This window comes from Strongyloides ratti, scaffold srae_chrx_scaffold0000002 (assembly GCF_001040885.1).
Source record: "Strongyloides ratti genome assembly S_ratti_ED321, scaffold srae_chrx_scaffold0000002".
Classification (NCBI taxonomy): Eukaryota; Metazoa; Nematoda; class Chromadorea; order Rhabditida; family Strongyloididae; genus Strongyloides; species Strongyloides ratti.
Window position 1 is genome coordinate 2774388 of NW_020171510.1, and position 22763 is coordinate 2797150.

General features: G+C 18.5%; 4 protein-coding genes across 4 annotated transcripts; 1 reads left to right on the forward strand and 3 right to left on the reverse strand.

The window, feature by feature from the left end:
* Positions 1 to 218: 218 nt before the first annotated feature.
* Positions 219 to 2322, reverse strand: SRAE_X000160000 (Serine/threonine-protein kinase pim-2; the record flags this gene model as incomplete). Its single annotated transcript, XM_024650796.1, has 3 exons — positions 219 to 1426; positions 1472 to 1990; positions 2037 to 2322. 3 exons carry the CDS (start codon positions 2320 to 2322, stop codon positions 219 to 221), a joined length of 2013 nt encoding a protein of 670 aa, XP_024499067.1.
* A 9647-nt stretch (positions 2323 to 11969) lies between these two features.
* SRAE_X000160100 (Piezo family-containing protein) lies at positions 11970 to 20779 on the forward strand (the record flags this gene model as incomplete). The annotated part of the gene is made up of 5 exons (XM_024650808.1): positions 11970 to 12036; positions 12083 to 12190; positions 12237 to 13384; positions 13437 to 19313; positions 19379 to 20779. The coding sequence occupies 5 exons, from the start codon at positions 11970 to 11972 to the stop codon at positions 20777 to 20779; spliced, it is 8601 nt and encodes a 2866-aa protein (XP_024499068.1).
* A 127-nt stretch (positions 20780 to 20906) lies between these two features.
* On the reverse strand, positions 20907 to 21237 carry SRAE_X000160200 (Hypothetical protein; the record flags this gene model as incomplete). Its single annotated transcript, XM_024650819.1, has 2 exons — positions 20907 to 21095; positions 21145 to 21237. 2 exons carry the CDS (start codon positions 21235 to 21237, stop codon positions 20907 to 20909), a joined length of 282 nt encoding a protein of 93 aa, XP_024499069.1.
* A 649-nt stretch (positions 21238 to 21886) lies between these two features.
* Positions 21887 to 22497, reverse strand: SRAE_X000160300 (Hypothetical protein; the record flags this gene model as incomplete). Its single annotated transcript, XM_024650830.1, has 2 exons — positions 21887 to 22166; positions 22484 to 22497. The coding sequence occupies 2 exons, from the start codon at positions 22495 to 22497 to the stop codon at positions 21887 to 21889; spliced, it is 294 nt and encodes a 97-aa protein (XP_024499070.1).
* Between the last annotated feature and the right edge of the window lie 266 nt (positions 22498 to 22763).

Consider the following 22763-nt stretch of genomic DNA (forward strand, 5'->3'; position numbering starts at 1 on the left):
AAGTATAACAATATAAAATTAAAATGTTATTATAAAATAAAATAATAAAAATTATTATTATTATTATTATTATTACGAATTAACTTTAATATTTTTTTTTAAATTATATATTTAATAGTGATAATATTTTAAAATCTTCTGATGATGAATAAAAATAAAATAAAATAATTTGATATTTTAATATTTTTGAAAGATTATTATGATAGAATAATAAAGTATTAAATAATTTTAACATCATCAGTTTGACATTCGGCATTTTTATATGTAATATCATGTTTGACAATCGTTGAACTGCTATCATAACCAGAAGAGTTAGAGGATAAATTATTTAATATTTTTGATTGATTATTACTTATAAATAAATCATTAAATTCATTTAATAACATAAATGAAGGTAATGGAACACTTTTTGAAAATACCACTTGTTTTGCATTATAATTTTTTGATATCATATTTTTAGTCATATTATTATAAATAAGATCTTTATTTTTTGTATTTTTTTCTCCTAATATTGAAAGAGGTTTGCAACACTCAAAATTGCGAAATTCCTTCATATTAGATAACTTTAAATATGTTGCTTCATTTTTTGGTGATACAAGTATTGGTTTATCAACTATACTTTTATCATCATTATTTTTTATTTTATCATTATTATTTTTCTCCTCATCTTCATCATCACTTATTTCATGTAACTTTATTGGAGGCTTTGGATGAGTTAATTTTATTGTTGCTTTAGGTTGATAAAGTTTCATTGGTTCAGCATATTTATAACCTTTATAATGAATAAGTCTTTTATCAGGAAGTATTTTTTTATCAATATGTTTTTTATCAAATAAATATTCATTGTATACATCAACAACAAGATAATAATTTGGGCAAAAATTCCACATACATGGAAGCATCTCATCATTTCTTATTCTTTCAATATAAAACATTCCATATACAGATGGTTGACGAACAATTTGTCTATCTTTCCAACTATTTAATATTTCTGTATGATTATACATATATGGAAAAGGTAATTTTTCAATTTCTTTTTCTGTTAATATTGGAGTTACATATCCATCATATATACCAACATCTTTTGCTTTACTTAATTTATCAATATATCTTAATGTTGTCATTTGAGTAGGTGTTAAATCATCTAATGTTTTTTGAGTATTACGAATAATACATGAATTATTAAGTATTTCTTCAAATGTTGGTCTATCCTCTTCTTTATCAGAGAGGCAAGATTTCATTAAATCATAATAATCACCACGAACTAATGTTTGGAAATTTCTTTTATTATCGTTAAATTTTTTCCAATGACATGTATTTCCAGATATCATGGTAAACATTAATTGACCGATATTCCAAACAGCCTGTGGAAAACCACGCCATTTTTTATCAAATTCCCATTGAGGTGAATTTGTATCTTGACATCCTAAAATAAAAAAATAATTTTTAAATAAATATTTTATATTTTTACCATCACATTCAATAAAATATTTTTCTGTAACATGTTGAGCATTTCCAAAATCAATGAATAATAATTCCATTGTATTAGAATTAACTAACATATTTGAAGGATGTAAATCTCTATGCATTACATCAACATTTGCCAAATTAATTATAAGTATAATAATATCTCTTATCCATCTAATAATTTGTTGTTCCCCTAATTTACCATATTTTTGCATATATCCATCTAATGGTACTATTGGCATTGGTCTATTCATAACAATTAACCAACCATCTTCTCTTTCAAACCAATCAAGCATTTGAACAACATTTTCAATTTTTTTAACTCTATGTAAAATTTCAATTTCCATTGGAACAGGATAACCATCTAATTTTCCCCAACTTTTAACACTATGCCTTGGTATAAATTTAGTTGCTACTCTATATTCATCTTTTAATCGTATACTATCAAATATATGACATGCTCTTCCTCTACCAATTTCATCACCAATGGCATATTCAAGAAGAAAGGTATTATTTTTAAATGCTATAATAAAAAAATATAAATAACTTATATTTAATTATAAACTTACGATTTCTAAAGTAATAATCAACCATTTTTTTACGAATAATACCAACATAAATACCAAGTAAAAATTTTAAATGATTAGGAGCATATTGATCATATACCTGAGATCTATACTCATCATGCATAGATATTAAAAATTTTTCATAAGCCTCACGATTTATAGCTCGTTCTTCATGTTCATATAATGGTCTATGGACAGGTCTTGGTACTTTGAAACCAAGTGTATGGCGAATAAATAAATCAGGATCAAGATCTTTAGTATGAAATCCCATTCTACCAATTATTTCCATATTTAACAAAAAAAAAAGATGTTTTATGGTAAGTTTAACTTTTCAAAATATTATTATCAACCTTTATTAGATATGAAGTACAATATTATAATTTTGTGATGATCTATAATAAAAAGATAAGAAAATGTCTATGTAAAAGAAATAGTAATAGGCAAAAGTTTAATCGGCTTAGTAATACATATAGCTAGTTTTAAATTAATTTGAAGGTTGTAAAATCAACAAAAGATTATTAAAAAAAAAATTATTCATTTGTAAATGATAAAATCTTTTTTAAAGATAAAATTTAAAAATAAACATTCATTTTGATAAAAACTGTAATATAAACAAATAAAAATCATTCATATAAAAAATTATTACTAATTTTAATATCCTTGAGAATAATTCATATTTTTTTTAATAATAAAAATATATTTAATTAATAAAAAAAAGTCATAAATTATTATAAAGATATTAAATTTCTATTAATATAATAATTTTAATAAATATAAAATTTCACAATATATTATTTATTTGTAATAACTAAAAGTTTGAACGAACATTTTGAAATAATAATAATAATGATGGAAAAGATTATACAATGATGAGTCATAGTAGAACAGTAAAAAATATATTTATCAAAACTTTTTAATAAAAATTTTTTTATCACTACAATTAAACAATGCAAAAATTTTAGTAAAAAAATTGCTTAAAAAAATTTAAAATAAATATCTGTCAAAAATCACATTTTTTCACAGACAAATGCCAATTAAAATAAATTTTATATCATGAAATGCTATTATTAAACTTATATGACGTCATGTATAAACAAATATAATTTAATGATAAACTATTTTATAAGATAAAATACCTTTGTTCCTAACTTTTATATAAGAATTTTTTTATAAAATTTTATAATATAATAATTTCCTTAAATTTTAGTAAATGTTTAATTGTGTGGAAATAAAATGTGTAAATTTTTAAGGACAGCTGATATATATATATATATATATATATATATATATACATACATAACATGACATCATTAGATAAAATTTTTTTAAATCCTATATAGGCTGAATAATAAGTAAAATAATTAAATGATGACAAAAGAGAAAATTAAAAAAAAAAAAAATTCTTGAAAATAATACCTTTCAAATATTTGGTTATTATGTAAACAATAATGATGTGTAACAATTTTAAAATTAAATAAATTTAAAAATAGTGACTAAGCAGATGTATTTTGAAAGGATAAATATATGTTATCATTTACAATAAAAAAAATTTTTTTTTATCAAATTTTAAATTATTAAAATAAATATATTTATATATTATTATAAATTATAAAGATATTTTAGTTTAAAAAAATATTTAAGGGACACATTCTTTAAAGATTGGAATGTAGAATTTCGCTAGTGTGAAACGGGTATACTGGGCAAATGATACATTAAAATTACTAATGTTCCGCCTTTCCCATCGCTTGCGCAAACGAATGACTCAAAGAGGGACCTTCTTTTTAGTATTTTTGATAGTTTTGTTGTTCGTTCCTTCTCTTTTCGCTACTTTAACAAAAAAAAAACTCGAGGAAAGAGACATTTCAGTTAAAAAGAAATACATTTTTTTTTATTTTTGCAAAAATATTTTGTAAAAAAAAATTTTAAATAAAAGATTTAATTAAAAAAGATTTTTTTTTTTTAATAAAATTTATATTAACGGATAGACAAATGTCTATTATAAAATAAATCACAAAAATATTGTAGTGGCAATTTTCAATAATAAAATAACTAAAATAAAATGAGGTTCATTTGTGCATTTAAATATATCATTTAAAAGTTTTATATATGTAAACAAAGAAGTACTTTTGGTATTCATAAAAAAAAGTACTTTAATATATTTAAATATAATATATACATACATACATTATATACAATAGACAATGTTTTTGAACTTTGAATAACTATGATTTAAAAGTTAATATTACATGTTATTATATTCATTTAACAAAAGAAAGGCATTTATTTGTAGATAAAATGTCTAAACAATTATTAATAATATTAAATGCTTCCGTAAAAACAAAACTTATTTTTAGAAAAAAAAATATATATATTATTTATAAATATTACGCCACTATTACTTAACTTCTGTAACATGTGGTGCTGAGTCCTTGAGAATAGGAAAAAAAAATTGTAAATAATAAAATTTGTTATAAAAAAAAAATATGAAAAGAATGCAATGTTATTTAGGATACTTAAACTTATTAACCATTAAACTTTTGTATTTTTATACTTTATAAATTTATATATAAAAAAAAATTTTAGTAATAGATAAAAAAATTATTCCAGAATAAAATTTAAAATATTAATAAAAAAAAGCTCAAATAATTTATCAATGATAAATATAAGTGAATGATTTATTAATATTAACAAAAAATAAATTTTATTAAATAACTCTTCTTTTTATTATAGTGAAATAAATTATATGTAATGATAATATATTTATATATATATATATCATAGAAGCATTAAAAATATATGTATAGATAAATAGACGAGAGTCGAAAGAACATCAACTAATAAAAAAAAATCTTTATCTTACTCCTATAAAAAAACAGTAACAATATTTTTTTTTTATTTAAAATTAACATTTACTTTTATAAAATGTAAAATAAAATTTTTATATAATTTTAAAATAATTTTAAATGCTAAAAAAAGTAAAATAAAGTGTAGTTAAAAAAAAAATTATTCACATCAAAAATATCTCAATAGTTAGTAGAGATAAATTTTACATATAAATAATATGTCTAATATGCTTTATCCATTCTAAAAATAGTATTTTGTTTTTTAAATAACAAAAAAAAATTTTTTTTTAAAGATAAAAAGTATATATTCATTTGTAGATGTTGTTAATAAAGTGGAAAAACAAGTACGTTACACTTTGAAAAAATATTAAATTGATTTAAAGTGTATCGTGTGATGAATAAAAAATTGTTTTTAAACTTTTTATATATAAGTTAAATTCATTTTTTTTATATACTTAAGTGGTAATACTTATTAATATACTTTATAAAAGATGACATAATAAAAAGAATAGGGAAAAAAAATTTTTTTTTAATATTTACTTCGAATTAATATATATTGATAAAAAATTTTCTTTATTTAAATAAAAAAATATTAAGGTATTTATAAAAAAAAAATAATGGAAATTTTTAATTTCTTTAAATGGTATAGTAAGTTGTATTGTATTAAGAATATATAAATGACTTTTATTAGAGAGGCCCTTTTAAAAACGTCATTAACAAATGAATTTATAATTGACGTTATGTTAAACAATATTTTATAATATTTGAATTAACTTCGTTGAAGAAATAACAGATATAATTTAACTATACGCCTACTATCTTTGATTTTTTTTTATCATTTTTTTGTTTTTTGGGCGTATAAATTATTTAGTTTTTGACAATTTTTTTGTCTTTCAAAAGGCATTGTATATAATATTTAAAAATATAATATCTATAATATATTTATTAAATATATATATATATTATTACATATATATGTTATTATTACATGTTATTATATTGTTTTTTGGCGCTTTTTATGACATATAAATTAATCTATTATCAATAACATAACCATTCATATATATTTACACCTACAAATTAAACATTATGTAAATTATTCAAATAGAACAAAGTTATTAATCTTTAAATATACAAATTAAAAACGATTTTTTAATTGCTTAATTATAATATTATACAAAAGAAATAAAAGTTATCTTAACTATGAGAATATCTAAAATATATTTAAATATCATTAATTTTAACATTAAATAAAAAAAAGTTATAAGTAGAATAAAAAAAAAATGAATAGTTTATAGTATAGATGATGTTCTTTAATATTTTGAAAACGATAACAAGGATAATAAAAATAAATATATAAATATAAAAAAAAACTCAATTTTATGTTATAAATGATGAAAAATTGAATGAATCATTTTAAAATGATGTAACTATCTCTCATGGTCATATAATTCTAAAAGATTTTTTTTTTATTACTATAACAAAAGTGTCTAAAGAATTTATTGAAAAATAACTTATTAAATACTTATAACTTTTTTGTTCAACCTAAATAGCTTCTGTTTGTGAAAAGAATAAATCAATAATTAATAATAACAAAATATTATATAATAAATATATATTTTAATTTTCAATATCAACATTATACATTCTATTTTTAATTGAAAAAGTTTATTTTAAAAAAATAAATAAATAAACACATAATAAAATTACACAAACAGATAAAAAAAAAAGTTAAATAAACTTTGATTTTAAAAGATGTTGATAGTGAAAAAAGAGATTTGAAAAGAAATATTTAAAATATGACAAAAAAAGTAACAAATGATAAAGATATGATAAAATATTTTGATATATTTTTAGTTATAGAAACTTTTTTACATTATAAATTAACAATAAAAAAGAATAGTTAATTAACAAAAAGAAAGAGAGTTATATCAATAGTACATTAATAATTATGTTTTAATAAATATAAATTGATATGTTATCAAGATTATTTGTTGTTTACATATTAAAAGGACCATACAATATCTCATCATCAAAAGGAATTGTTTTATTTGTAAACATTCTTTTCAATTTTGTATATTCATTTAAGATGGATAGAAAAATTAAATGATTAATAAACAAGTAATAAGATAAACTATATATAAAGACAAATTTAATATTAAGTATATTTTCAATAAATTGAACAGTCTTTTTTTTTCAAGTATCTTTATTTATATATTCAATAGTCTTACTAAAATTTAATCATTATATTATGTAATTCCTAAAAATTTGATTTTAGTATGTTTAAATTTATGTAGTTTAGTTTATGGTTGAATGATTTACATAACTTCCGGAAAAATTACTTTAAATGAACATTAAAATCCAAATTTAATAAATAAACTTTTTTAAATTTTTACAATATTTTTTAAACTTTTATTTTAAAGTAATTTTTTATACATCTCTATGTATTTTTAATTGAAAAGATATTTTTTTTAATGTGTAAATATTTTTTACTAAAAACATTTTTCATATCCATATAGTTGTAATCGCTTAACATTAATATTTAATTCTCTGCATAATTTGATAAAAGTGTAAAAATAAAATATAATAATTTAATATCCAATTTATACTAAAATATGTTAGTTTTTTTTGTGTTATTATTTAACGAATCAAACACAGCTTTAGTTACTATTTAATTTCTATAATATAATTTAAAAGAAAAACTTTAAAACAATTTAATTTTATAATATTTATTACATTAAATATCATTAATCTTTTAATTATTTTTTTGTAAAAAAATTTATAGATTACAATTTTATGCAATTATAAAACAGAAAATTTTGAAACTAATTATAATATAATGTTTTTAAAAAAGTTTATCACAAATTTTTAAAATATTTTTTTTTTCAATATATAGAAACAGAATCAGAAATAAATTTTTTTATTTTTGTAATAATTTAATTTTTAAATTATTATTTTTAATATTAAAATGTAATTTAATTTATGGAAAAAAATTTTATTGTAAAAAATAGTTTAAAAATTATAATGATAATTTTTAATAAAATGTTATTAACAAAAAAAAGGTTCTTTCTTAAGCAGATAAGTGTCAATTTTAATTTATAATCAAATGGATATTAACAATGGTTTCAAATGCTTTATTTCAATGACATTGACACTTAAAAATTTACAATCCTTAAATATTAAATTCTTTTAATTCAAATTCGATTATTTTTTTAAAGTACTAATACAATTTATTTATAAGATATATTTTATCTAAAAATAGCATTTATCAATTTTTCTATCATAAAAAATCAAATGATTTTAAAATTAAACATATTTACAGTACAAATTTAACGGCAAATTGATATTATTCAAAACTAGTAACATCATCCTCAATGTTAATTTATGTTACACAATCATAAAAACACATTACAATATCATTGTCACTGCAAAATGATATAAACAATCATTATAAAAAAATTATGATTTAATGTCATTTTCAGAATTAACAATATAGTTGAACAATTTATTAGTTTGTCTCAAAATATTTTTTCAATTAACGAGTTAGTATTTGTTTAATGTATTTAATAAGAATTACAAATTGTTAAATATTCGCAATTCAGCAAATATTTTAAGTGCTTTTTTCTTTAATTTGAAATGAAATATTTTTAATGATAAATAAGAATAATAAAATTTTTTTGATATATAAAAAAGATAGTTATCTAATGTAATTAAATTTTGTCTTAAACGTTATTTTTATGGATAACATTTTAAATTTGTATAACTAATAGTACCTATAATTTAAATTGATTAATATACAATCTAGAATTATCGGATGTAGGTAATGTCTTATATAAATTATTTTTAGTGTTAGAAATAACAATAAAAATTTCGTTGAAACTGATAATTTATTATATTTTAAATGTTGTTAAACAATAGCTATTTATATTGCACAATAAATAGTAGTATAATGATATTATTTATCTTTTTATGATATTTATTAAATACCAAAGAATGCATAAATTTAAATCTTTCTTATTTAAAAAAGATAAAAAAAATGTGGAATGAATTAAAAAAGCAGTAAAACAAATAAATTTTAATTATTATTTTATATATAATTGTATAGTGTAATATTATAATAAACTTTTTTAAATATAACAAAAATTAATTATATTTAATTTTAAAAAATTTTACAACAAAAATTTTTTTTAATAATTTCTTTTAATATGAAAAGAATGAAAAAAAGGTAAAAATTATAAAAAATATAAAAATTTGATTTTACAAATTTAACAATAGTTAAAGAACTTTTGTTGTTTTTAATTAATTAGTTAAATATAAAATTAAGATTTATTAGAAGGTTTAATTAATTAAAATTTTACAAAATTTGTAATAAAAATATTTTATAATAATATAATTTTATTATATTTATATTTATATCAAGAAGAAATAATAATATTTATTTAATTAATTACAAATGTACTTAATTGATTGTTTTGCCTTAAAAGCATTTAAAAATTATTACAAAACTGGGTTTACTAATCTTATTATGTAAGATATTATTTTTATTATTTTGTATTATGTAATCTATTAGAATATAATGTATTTTGCAAATGTTAGTCATTTCTCTAAGTAATACTTTATATTAAAATATATATATATGCTTTTTAAATTTACAAATTGCAGGATGTTAACATCTAAATTTTAGTATTTTATAATTTCTATAGATGTATAAAGTTTATTATTAAAGTGAAAAATATATTGCAAGAAAAATTTAAAAATTTATTTATTTATAAGTAAAGTGAATATTTAAATTATATAAATTATTATTTATAAAATAAATTTTAAGGTATTAATAATAATAATATATTTAGTTATGAATTACTGTATATTTAAAAAATAAATAAATATATATAATAAATAATGTAAAAATTTACAAAAATGATAAAATTTATATAACATTTTTATAAATATTAATACAATAAAATATTAAAAAAGTTGAAAAATTGTTGTAAATATGTTATTTAGAGTAAATATCTGTTATTACCACTAAAGTAAATAAATTTAAATTAAATTTTATTTTGTTTACTTTAAAATTTGATAGGGTATTTCAATTAAAATTATATAAACTTATTTCTTTTGTTAATAAAAAAAATACTTTAACAATAAAAATGCTTTTAAAAATATATGCTTTATTTTAATAAATAATAATGTATGAAAAAAGCAAACAAATCTATTTTTATGATTATTAGCTTGTTATGTTTATTTTTTAATTATATGTGTCCGAAAATTTACAGTAGGAATAAACAAGTGTATAATTTAATTAAAAATTACTTTAACTTTAAAATTATTTTTCTTTTTTTACAATTTTAAATCATTTTTTAATGGTCAATAAAACATGCTTAGATTTTTTTTTGGTAGTTTTTCAATTTAAAAACAAAGAATATTACTTTTTATTAAAATAATTATAAAATTTTAATAACTATTTTAGAAATTTTGAAGATATTATAAAGTTTGTAGAAAAAATAATATGATATGATGAAAAGTTTCTTAAATTTAACAAAAAAACAATTTAGAAAACAAACTTTTTATAAGAAAAAATATAACTGTTTATTTGAAATGCTTAACATAAAAAAATGAGATTTATATGGAATTATCAAAATTTTTTGTAAACAATAAAAAATTAAAAACTTTGATGTGGTAATATATATATATATAATAATTCTGGAAATAGAAAAAAATTTACAGCTTTTTTAACTGAATATTATATATACTTGGAAAAGTTAACATAAATTATACAATCATAATTTTATTAATAGTTATATTTTGATTGTGTAATTACTTTGTTAAATTTTATTATTTATAAAATCTACTAATTTTCCCACAATAAAATTTTGAAAATGTAATAAATTATTTAATTTTTTGATAAGCTAATGATTTACTGTTTATTACATATTTATCTACCATGTAGCTAAATTGTTATTAAATAATTAACCATATTATGCTTATATATAAATTTATGTTAATAGCCAAGTGTACAATACTTATTTAACAAATTTTTTATCAAATAAGATAAAGATTTAAAAAAATTTGATTTTAAACATATTTAAAGATTGACAATAATTGTCAACTATTTTTAATTACTAGTATTTTAAATTGCATAAATAATTATTATAAAACATCAAAAAAAAAAAATAATTGAAATAGATCTAACTTATGTATCTAAATATAAAATTTTCTTAAAACATTTTATGAATAAATTTAATACTTATTGTTAATATTTTAAAAATTTATAAATAAATATATTTCAAAAATATGTATTTAAAATGTGAGGTATAAGAAAAGTTATCACAATTATTAACTTTAAGAAAGAAAAATTATACTTATTTTAAGAAAAAGTAGAATAACAAAAAAATTTTTTTTGTTGTAATATTTTTATATTTTTTGATATTCTTAAAAGATACTTTATCATTTAATACTTTAAACAAGTATAAAAATTTTAATTTTTTGTCTGAAGTTTATGTTGAAAATGTATGTCATGAAGAAAAAAAACTTTTTTAATGCTACAAAATATAATTTTTGATTAATTTTTTAATTAAAAAAAATTAAAATGATAGTAAAATTATTTTGTTTTATTATTTATTTGTTTACAATATTATAGTTACAAATAAATTTTTGATCATTTTGTGATTGATATTTATATTATATCAAATATATTATTTATTTCAATCAAAAACAAAAGGTTGATGAATCTTAAGTATTTTATAATAATATCAGTTTAATTATAGCATTTTAACTATGTAAAATATTATTAGTATAAAAGAACTTCGTAATTTATATATTTATAATATAAAAACTATAAACATTCTTTGAAAAATTTAAGACATTATTATTAATAAATGATACTTTGTGTAATAATATACATTTCATTTCATTCCAAACTATATTTTATTTTTATACAAATAATATTTTTATTTAAAATCTTTATAAAAGATTATTTTAAAAATTAATATTTTTAATTTTAGTAATAACAAGATACAAACTATGATAAATTAAATTTTTTTTGAATAAGTTACAATTAAAAAAAATACAGTATTATACTTTTTTTTCTATTAAAATGATATCAAGTAAAATAATTAATATAATTTTGTACAATATACTACTACCTTTCCTTCTTATATTTTGTAAGTTTCTTTTTTTATTATTTATAATTAATTTTTTTTTAATTAGCATCATGTGCAAGAATAAATTTAAGAGGTTTGATTTATTTAATATTTTTGTTATTACAACCACAGGCAACAGCATCTATTTATGATGAATTTAGATTTTATAAAGGAGGTAAAATTTATATATATATGTATTTTTTTTTATTTATAATTTTAAGATTATTATCCTAAAGTATATGTTCTTTTTATGTGGTTTGTTTCATGTATTGTTATAATAGGACAATTAACATTTAATATATTACATTTATCAAATTTATCAATATTTGAAAGATTACCTAAAAAAAAGTGTGATTTTTGGAATTATATATTAAGACAAATTGGTTTAGAACAATGGTTTAACTGGAATATTGAAAATATGTTGTATATAATTCTTCCAGATTTAATTATTTTTACTTATACATCAATATTACTTATTATTATGTGGTATTTTCCAAGATGGGATAGAAAAAAGAGAAAAATAATTAATCAAAAAACTAATGAAGTGACATCAATAAATAAGAAAATTGATAATATATATATATTAATTGATTCTAAAGAAATTGATACTATAGATATATCATCATCTGCCTTAAGGTCAATTTTTATGTATAATATGATTGACAAATTATTTCCAAAGAAAAAAAATGATTTAAAATTTTTAAGAAAAGAAAAAATTAAATCAATGTTAAACAATTTTATATTTATAATAATATTAATAATACAAGGTTGTTTTCATCCAACATTAATTTCTTTTCCATATTTAATATTATCATCAATATATATTATATCATGGATCTCAAATAAATATTTAAATTCATGGCATTGGGCATTAGGAAAAAGAATATATTTATTATATACATGTTTATATGTATTAATAAATTATTGTTATCAATTTGAATCAATTAATAGAAAAATAACACAAGATTTGATAATTTCAAGATTATTTGGTTTAGTAATATATCAATCTCCTCAACCATGTACAAATATAATTAAAACAAAACAAATATTTAGTTATTTTTGGCCTGAATATATATCACCATTATTAGGATTTTTTTTTTATATTATAGTGTCCTTTCAATATATAAGTATGCCACATTATGAAGTTGTTGATATGCAAATACAAAATAAAAAAAATCAAATATTATCATTTGAAACAAATAATGATAGTAAAGAAGATAGTCAATATGAAGTAAATAATAATTTAAATATTAAATTAAAAAATACTAATAATAATTTAGATGTGAAAAAAAATACAACTAGTAAAAAAAAGTTGGTAAATTCAAAAGTAATAAAGAAAAAAGAATTAAAACATGAAAATGATAAAAAGGTAAAGAAAAAAAAAACATTAGAAAAAAATATATTTAAAAAAATTTTTTTAGATACTTCAAAATATTGATAATATATTTTATTCAAGTAATTTATATAACTTAATAACTTCACATTCATATTTAATAACATTATTTACCATGATTGGATGGTCAATGTTATATAGATCTTGGTCAACTTTTATACTTCTTGCTATAGCATGTATAATTTGGATTACACCAAATAGTAAAAAGACATGTCTTAAAATAAGTTTTTTTGTTGGAATTTATTCAATAATATTAGTATTAATATCATTTATTTATTCACTTCAATTGACAGAAGATGAATTACCAGATCAATATCCAACATTTCTACGACAAATTGGATTAGAAAAACCTAGAGATTTTTCACCATGTTTTCATTTATATATTAAAATAACATTTTCATTTCTAATTCTATTATCGTATAGAGAAAAAATTATTGAATTTACAATAAATAAATGTGATTCAATAAAAGAAAAATTTGAATTTAGAAAATTATCATTTAATGAAAAAAATAATGATAAATATAAAATTCATGAAAAAAATTTATTAAAACCAAAAAAGAAATTATCACATATATCAGCATTAATACATGATTTACCATTTAAAAAAGATGGCATATATGAAAAAATTAAAAAATTTTTCTTTCAAAATGTTTTAATATGGATTATGATACTATTATTAAATGCTTCAATTAACAACAAAGTTGTTATTTATCGAATTATATATATGGTATTTTTTCTTATTTTTATCAATATGTTTTTTATTTCATTTACAAATTGGAGGCGTTTTATTTATGCATACCTAATGTGCTTAATTATATTTTCTGCTATTATTTTAATATTAATGTATACATATCAATTTCATGGATTACCAAATTTTTATAAAGAATATCTTGGGTTTTCAGATGATTTTATAAAATCTATTGGTTTAGAACATTATTCACCAGGACAACTTATTATTTCAATATTAACACCATTGAGTTTTTTAATATTAGCATTAATTCAATTAAATTTTTTTCATCTTTTATTTATGAAAAGAACAGGACATTGGAATAAGATATTAAAACTTATGAGAAATCCTATTGTTATGCCATTAAAAAGATTAGCTAAAAGTTTAACATTACATTATGATAATAGATTAATACATTTACAAAATCAACCTATACAATCAAATGATTTAGAAGATCAACAATCAACAGAAGAATCAAGTTACAATGAACAAGAATATCATAGTAATGAAAAAATAAGTAATAAGACATCACAAAAATATAGTAAAGTTAAACAAATGATGACAAAAATGGAAAAAAATATTAAAACAATATATGCACATAAAACAAAATTTGTTGATGTTATATGGAGATTTGCTGAGATACATTTTGATAAAGTTGTAGCAATATTTTTAGCATATACAATATTTAATGAAATGTCATTTATAAATTTACCATTTATAATAATTTTAGTTGTATTTCCACCTGGTCATGTTTATTTTGATGAAGTTATTAAATTATCTGGAATATGGAGTAGTATTATTATATTAATGAAACTTATCTATCAATTACCTATTATTGATGTTAAATCATTTGAAATTGATTGTTCAATGTATATTGATATACCTACTACAGAAAATATTAAAAATGATGATGGAAATTTACTTGAAATATTAGGTGTTAAAAAAAATAATACTACAATGATAGAAAAAAATTTTTTTATAAATCCTATAAATTGGATTGGTCTTCAAAAAGTAGATAATTTATATGAAAGTTTAAAAAATTATATAATATTTTTATTTTTATTGGGATTAAGATTTGTTGTAATTTTACGTCAACATCTTAAAAGACATCATTTAAAAGATAATACACCATTACCATCATCATTATTATTTCCTGGTGTAAATAGAAAACATGCTGATAAAAATGTAAAAGAATGTTTAAAATTTTTATCAAATTTTTTCTTTTATAAATTTGGATATGAAATAACATTAATTGGTACAGCAGCTGTTGTTGCATATAGAAATGATTTTGCAGCATTTTTTCATGCATTATGGTTATTTCCACCAATATTTATACCAAGAACAAAATATCAAAATATTTCAAAATATCATACACTTTTTGTTGGTATATTTCTTATTTATCAATATGTTATTTGTATTGGTTTACCAGAAATAAAATGTGATATATATCCATGGGAAGATTTAACTAGTGATACAAGAAGTCGTTTAAGAGATTGGTTAAATCTTCCATCAATAAAATTTAAATCAAATCCTAAAAAAATTTTTAGTGATTTTATATTATATATATTATTATGTTGTTTAGATAAAGTTTTTGAAGAAGAAATTAAATTAAAAGAAAATCATCCTGGTGGAAGTAATATACCAACAATTGAAGTTCGTGGATTAAAAACAATATTTAATACATTTAAACATTTAAAAGATAATCTTATAAATATAAATAAGGAAGATTTTATTCTTGAAATATCATCAAAAAATAAAAATATTAATCAATTTACTGTACCAATAGCAATACCAGTACCTGATTTTATTTCTGAAAAAGGAACATTATTAGATTATTTAAAAGAATTAATATTTATTCATTTTTATTGGGTAACATTAGCTGTATTATTTTTAACTGGTACAAGTAGAGTTACATTATTTGCATTAATTTATGTTCTTGCAAGTTTTTTATTTTATTGGGCTGGACATTCATTATTTTATCTTCCTATAGAATATGCTTTAAAACTTTTTGATATTTTAATATTTTATAGTAATAGTGTTATGTTTATGAGAGTTAATTTACAAGTTATTGGACTTTTATTAATTAAATATACAAATTATGATTTATGTTGGTTTTTTCAATTAAATGGAATTAAATATTATAATAGAAATGAAGAATATATTTCTGAAGATATGAAATCACAATATAATGATATACCATATAATGATATATGTGATCAAGTTGATAGTGAAACAGGATTATTTTATGATTGGTTATGTTTTTTATTTCTTGTTATACAAAGAAGAATTTTTTCAACAGAATATTTTAAACATGTTATTGTTGAATTTAAAATTCAAAAGGTATTTGCAAGTAAAGGAGCAAATCTTATAGATGAAATAAGAAAAAATGAATTAAATCAATCAAAAGAATTTGAAAATGAAATATTAAATAAAATAAAATTTAAAATGGAAAAAATAAAAAGTCGTAATATAAAAGAAAATATTGTAGATAATGAAAATAATAATAATAATATAGAGGATGATAAATTGAATATAAATAATCCAACATATAAAAAAATATCAACAACATTAGTACAAATGATAAAAAAAGATTATGATTTTAGTAATACAAATTTATTACATCAAAATAGATATAAATCATTAAGTTCTATTGCAAATAGAAGAACATCTAATCCTTCAACACTTAATAAAATATTAGAATTTGGTGAAAGAGTAACAGGAAGATCATCTTATTCACTTTCAAATCCTTCAGAAATACAAAGAATAAAAGAACATTTTAATTCTAGTAAAAAAAAAAGTATAAAATCAGATACTTCAAGTATAGGATCATCATTAAGTCCTAAAAAAGATAGTAGTAGTAATAATGATGAAAAAAGTGAAAATAAAAACGAAGATAATAAAGAATTTTCATCTAGAGAAAAAAGAAAAAAAACAATGAAAAGAACATTTTCAATTAATTTAGATGGACCAATAATGTCATTTGATCAAGCTGATTATAAAAATATTGATGAAGAGGAATGTGGTGTTCGAGGTTTAGGTCCATTACAATTATTAAATTTTGCTTTTAAAAAAGGTGCAATAAAAGATGCTGTTAAAGAAAGTAATGAAATTCAGGCAACACATGATAGATTAACAAAAGAGATGGAAGATAATTATGGTATATCAAATTATAATTTAATAAGAAAAGCTATATTAAAACAAAAAGCAAATAAAGTTAAACCTGATTTTGATGAATATAATTTTAATGAAGATAATGATTATACATTTCTTGGAAATCGTATTTCAACCTCTGAAAGTATAGATGATAAAAATTTAAGTACATTAAGTTCAGAATGTGGAAACAAGAATAAAAATGATAGAAAAATAAGTAGTGAAACAAAAGAATGGGAATATATAAAGAAAAAAACATTAGAACATTATCAGAAGAGTAGTGTTGAATTGTCTGAAAAGGACAAAATTGATGATAAATCAACAACCTCAACTTCTGAAAATAGTGTTTGTGAAGAGGATATAAATGATTCAAAAAATTTTCAATATCCAGAAAATGACAGTGAAATTATACAAGAATCTGATGGTGATACATCAGAACGAACAGTAAGTAAAAGAAAAATAACAAGAATAAAAAAATTTAAAATAAATTGTCAATATTTTTTTGATAGATGTCGTGAAACATCAAAGAATTTAGCTAATTTTATATATTTACTTGCTGTTGGAACAATTGAATCATTTATTGCTTATTTAATGTTTTTAAGTAGAGATTATAGATATATTTATAATCATTTAGAGAAAGAAAAAAGACAATATAGAGATAAACTTAATGAAAATTATTTGTTAAAAAATAAAAATATTACAACAGATAATATTAATATACCAAAAATTAAAATATTAAAAGCTGAAAGTTTTTCAAAAAGCTTTGAATCATCAATATCAAGAGGATCATCTTTTTCTGAAGAATTTAATTATAATATATTACAAAAAGAAAAAAGTCACGAGGATTTTCATAAATCTATAAGTTATAGTTGGAGAAATGAATATCGTTTAGTACGTCTTGTAAAAGCAATTTATTATCTTTTTTTATCACGTTCAGAAATAATATGTTATCTTATGATATTTATAAATCATATGAATAGTGGAAGTTTAATATCAATGCCATTACCATTAATGACATTATTATGGGGTACATTAACAGTACCAAGACCATCAAAAAGATTTTGGATAACGATTATAACATATACAGAATTTATAGTTGTATTTAAATATTTATTTCAATTTGGTTTTTTTCCATGGAATCATAATATTAATATTTCAAATCCTTTTTGGATTCCAAGAATTATTGGTATTGAAAAAAAAAAAGATTACGCAACTTATGATTTATTTTTATTAATGACATTATTTTTTCATCGTAGTACACTTATAACAATAGGACTATGGAAAACAAATAAAACAAAAAAAATTATTAAAATAGGTAAAAAAAAAATTGAAAAAAAGAAAAAAAAACAGAAGGATATAGATGATGATAATATATCAAGGAGAATTAAAATTTCTAAAAGTGATAGTTATATTTGTAGAAAAAATAGTAATGAAATAGAAGAGAATTGTAATTTGACATCATCACCAATTGTATCAAGAAATTTTCCTTTTAGAATAGGAAGAAATCAATCATTAAAAATTCGAAAAAATTTAGGTATATCAAAAACAATAATTTTAGGACAACATAGAAGAAAAACATTTAATAATAAAGTTAAAAGCAAATTATCAACAATAAAAATATTTTTTCAAAAACTTTTAGACTCAACAAATAGATGTTCATGTGATGTATTTGTTTCAATGTTTATATGTGATGTAATATGTTTTTTAATAATAATATTTGGATTTAGTGGTTTTGGTACTGGTACAGGACATGGAAGTGTAGCAGCATATTTAGAACAAAATAAAATTCCTGGAACATTAGTATCAATGCTTATCATTCAATTTCTCTTAATTATTTTTGATAGAGCATTTTTTTTAAGAAAATTTATTTTTGGAAAATTAATATTTCAAATATTTTTAGTTATATTTATACATATATGGATGTTTATTCTTTTACCAGCTGCTACAGAAAGAATGTTTGTTAATAATTTAACATGTAAATTATTTTATTTTACAAAAGTTGTATATTTCCTTATTTCAGCAGCACAGGTAAGAAAATATTATTTAAAAAAAAAAAATTTTTTTTTAATTATTTTAAAATAATTATTTTTTAGATTCGTGCTGGTTACCCAAGACGGTCATTATCAAATTATAATACCTATTCATATACTGCATTAAATTTACTTTTATATAAATTATTTATGCTAGTTCCTTTTCTTTTTGAACTTCGATCATTAATGGATTGGATATGGATGGATACATCATTAGGCTTAGGTGATTGGTTTTCATTACATGATATATATTCACATATAGCTATGTTAAAATGTGAAAGAAATATTGAAGAAGATTATCCTAGTCCTAAGGGTGTTAAAAAACGTCCATTTCATAAATATGGTTTAGGTGGAGTTTATTTAGTATTTATGATATTTGTTATATGGTTTCCACTTGTTTTATTTAGTATGGCTAATACTGTTGGTGTTAGAAGTTTACCTGTTGAATGTACATTAAAATTAACAATATCAGGATATCAACCATTATTTATATCAACAGCTCAATTAAGTGATGTTAGAGAAACTAATGAAGAAGAATATCAAAAATTATTATTTATTTATAGGACAAGTAAATATGCTAGAAATTATTTAGCAGATTATGGAAAAGAAGATGTTGTAAAAACTAATGTAAATGGTAATAGTAGTGTTATATGGCAAATATCACCACCTAGTAGAGAACAATTAATTAATGATTTAGAAAGTGATATTCCAATATCATTAAAATTTGAATGGATATTTAAAAGAGCTTATAATGATGAATTACAACAATATGGTGAAGTTTCAGATTTTAATGAAATAATTCTTAAACCAAAAGATATAATACGTCAAAAATTAATTGATATGATATCATACAAAAAAACTTATATAGAAAAAAATAATAATAGTATAATTATAGAAAAAGAACCAATTTTAATAGAAAAAGCATTTCCTCCTATGGTTGTAATAACAGGTGAAGGAATTGCAGAACCAGCAACAGCATTATTAGTTGAACAGTTACCAGATCCATATTCTAATATACATGATGCATTTTTTGATGTATTAATAGATCTTGAACAAACAGAAGATGGTATAGAATGGTGGAGAATGAGAATGATTGATAAAAATTGGGATCCTATAAAAAAAACAGAACAAACAATTAGACCTAGAACATGTATATATGCATTTGTTGATAAAGTTTTCCCAAAAAAATTTTCATTTATTACTGGTGGTGGTATATTAGGACTTTACTTATCTATGGTACTATTTTTAGGACGTTTTATAAGAGTTCAAGTAACTGGTGCTATGCAAAAGATAATGTTTGAAGAGTTACCAAATGTTGATCGTTTATTACAATTATGTATTGATATATTTTTAGTACGTGATGCAGGTGAATTTGAATTAGAAGAAGATTTATATGCAAAACTTGTATTCTTATTTAGAAGTCCTACAACATTAATAAAATGGACAAAAGATAATACATTATAATAATTTTTATTATGATATAAAAATATAATAAATTTATAAAGTTTTATTAAAAAATAATACATAAAAATGTTTTAACACATTATTTTTTTTAATCAATATATATTTTATTAATGATCAAATAAGATTACTATTGTACTTTTTTATTGGTAGCGTATTCACGAGTCATATCAAAACATGGAAGAGATGAAAAGAAACACATAGGACTTGCACGGAAGTTCATTTTATTATTTTTATAATAACTAAATTCTTTTTTTTCCATTTTTTTAGCTTTGTTCAATGAATTTGTATTCATATTTTCATGATGATTATTCAACTTCTGTTAAAAATATATTTTATAACTATTAAATAATAACTTTATAACTTACCATAATAAAATTTAGAGGGTCATAAAAATTATCTAATGACAATATTGTAAGTAAAAAAGTAGAAAAAAGAATAGTTTTTAAAAAAAATACCATTATTAAACTAAAAAAATAGGTAAATATTTTTAATAAAAATAAAATATTTATTAAATTTTAAACTTTGAAAAAAATTTTTTTTTAAATAACTTAAATTAATTAAATTTAAAAATAGTTTAAAATTTAAAATTAATATTTTACGTCTTTAGATATTAATTGGTAGAGATTAAAATATTTCTTAATTATATCCAAATAATAATTTAATTTTTATAGTACAATTATAAAATAAAAAAAAAAATTATATTAAAGACAAATGAAAAAATTTCAATTGTTTATAAGCGTATTGTAAAATTTAATTATATTTTATATTTTTAATATAAGATGAATAAAATTGTTTTTAGATATTAATTTAAAAATTTTTTTTTTAAAAAATATATATATTTTTATAAAAATTCAGAAAACATTTTTTTTATTTTAACTTAAAAAAATTGTTAATTTAATCATTCTTAAAATTTTCTTATTATATCATAATAATAAAATTATTTATTGCGTGTTTTTATTTCTTATGATTCTTCAACCAATTAATTAAAATGTATATTCTCCGGTGAAGTGTATCATATTAAATATTATATTAAAGGAAAATTAATTGATTACCATATTTATGAAAAAAGTAAATTTTCATTTATTAATTAAAAACAAAAAAATTATTTCAGCAATCTTCATCAATGTATGGCCAAGTAATACATTCTTGAAAATAAACACTTTTTGATGAGTCTGGAGAATTTATTTCACTTGAGTTATTTGATGTTGATAATGATGTATTAACTCGGCATTTATTACTATTTCCCCAAAAAAATATTTTTGATTTTGTTTGGTTTTGTGATGTTGTTGAATGAATATTCTCAAGTTCATTTTTATCTAGTGAAATATCTTTAGATTTTCTATTCATCATTTTATTAACAGAATTTGTAATTGAAGTTTTTAAAGAACTAAATTTATAAAATTATTTATTATTAAGTATATATTTTTTTATAAAATTATATTTAAAAAAAGTTTATAATTTATTTAATCATATCTAAAAACGATGAACTATTAATTTATTTATCTAAAATTATAAACAGGAAATCTTATTTTACATATCGTGCAACTTAAAAACAATTTTGGATAATCAAATATGTATGTATAAATTAATGATAAAAAAAAATGTATCACATTTCAAGTGATAAACAATTTATCCATATATTAATTTTTTCTTTTATAAAAATTTTAGTAAAATAATAAAAAATGTATTTTTTTTTTGATTTACCTGAATACAGCCATCTCTATGATTAAAAATTGTTATAGGAAATGAATATATTTAAATTTTATCAACTGAATACTAAATAGAAATATTTTATTTATTTTAACTAAAATATTATTTTAATTTTATATTAACAATAAATATTATATTAATAAGATATAATATAATTACTTAAATAGTTTCAAAAACAAATTTGAAAAAAAATATTTTATAAATTAAATTTAAAAAATAAAACAAGTCATATTTAATTTTTTTTTTATATTTTTCTATTTATATATATAGTGTT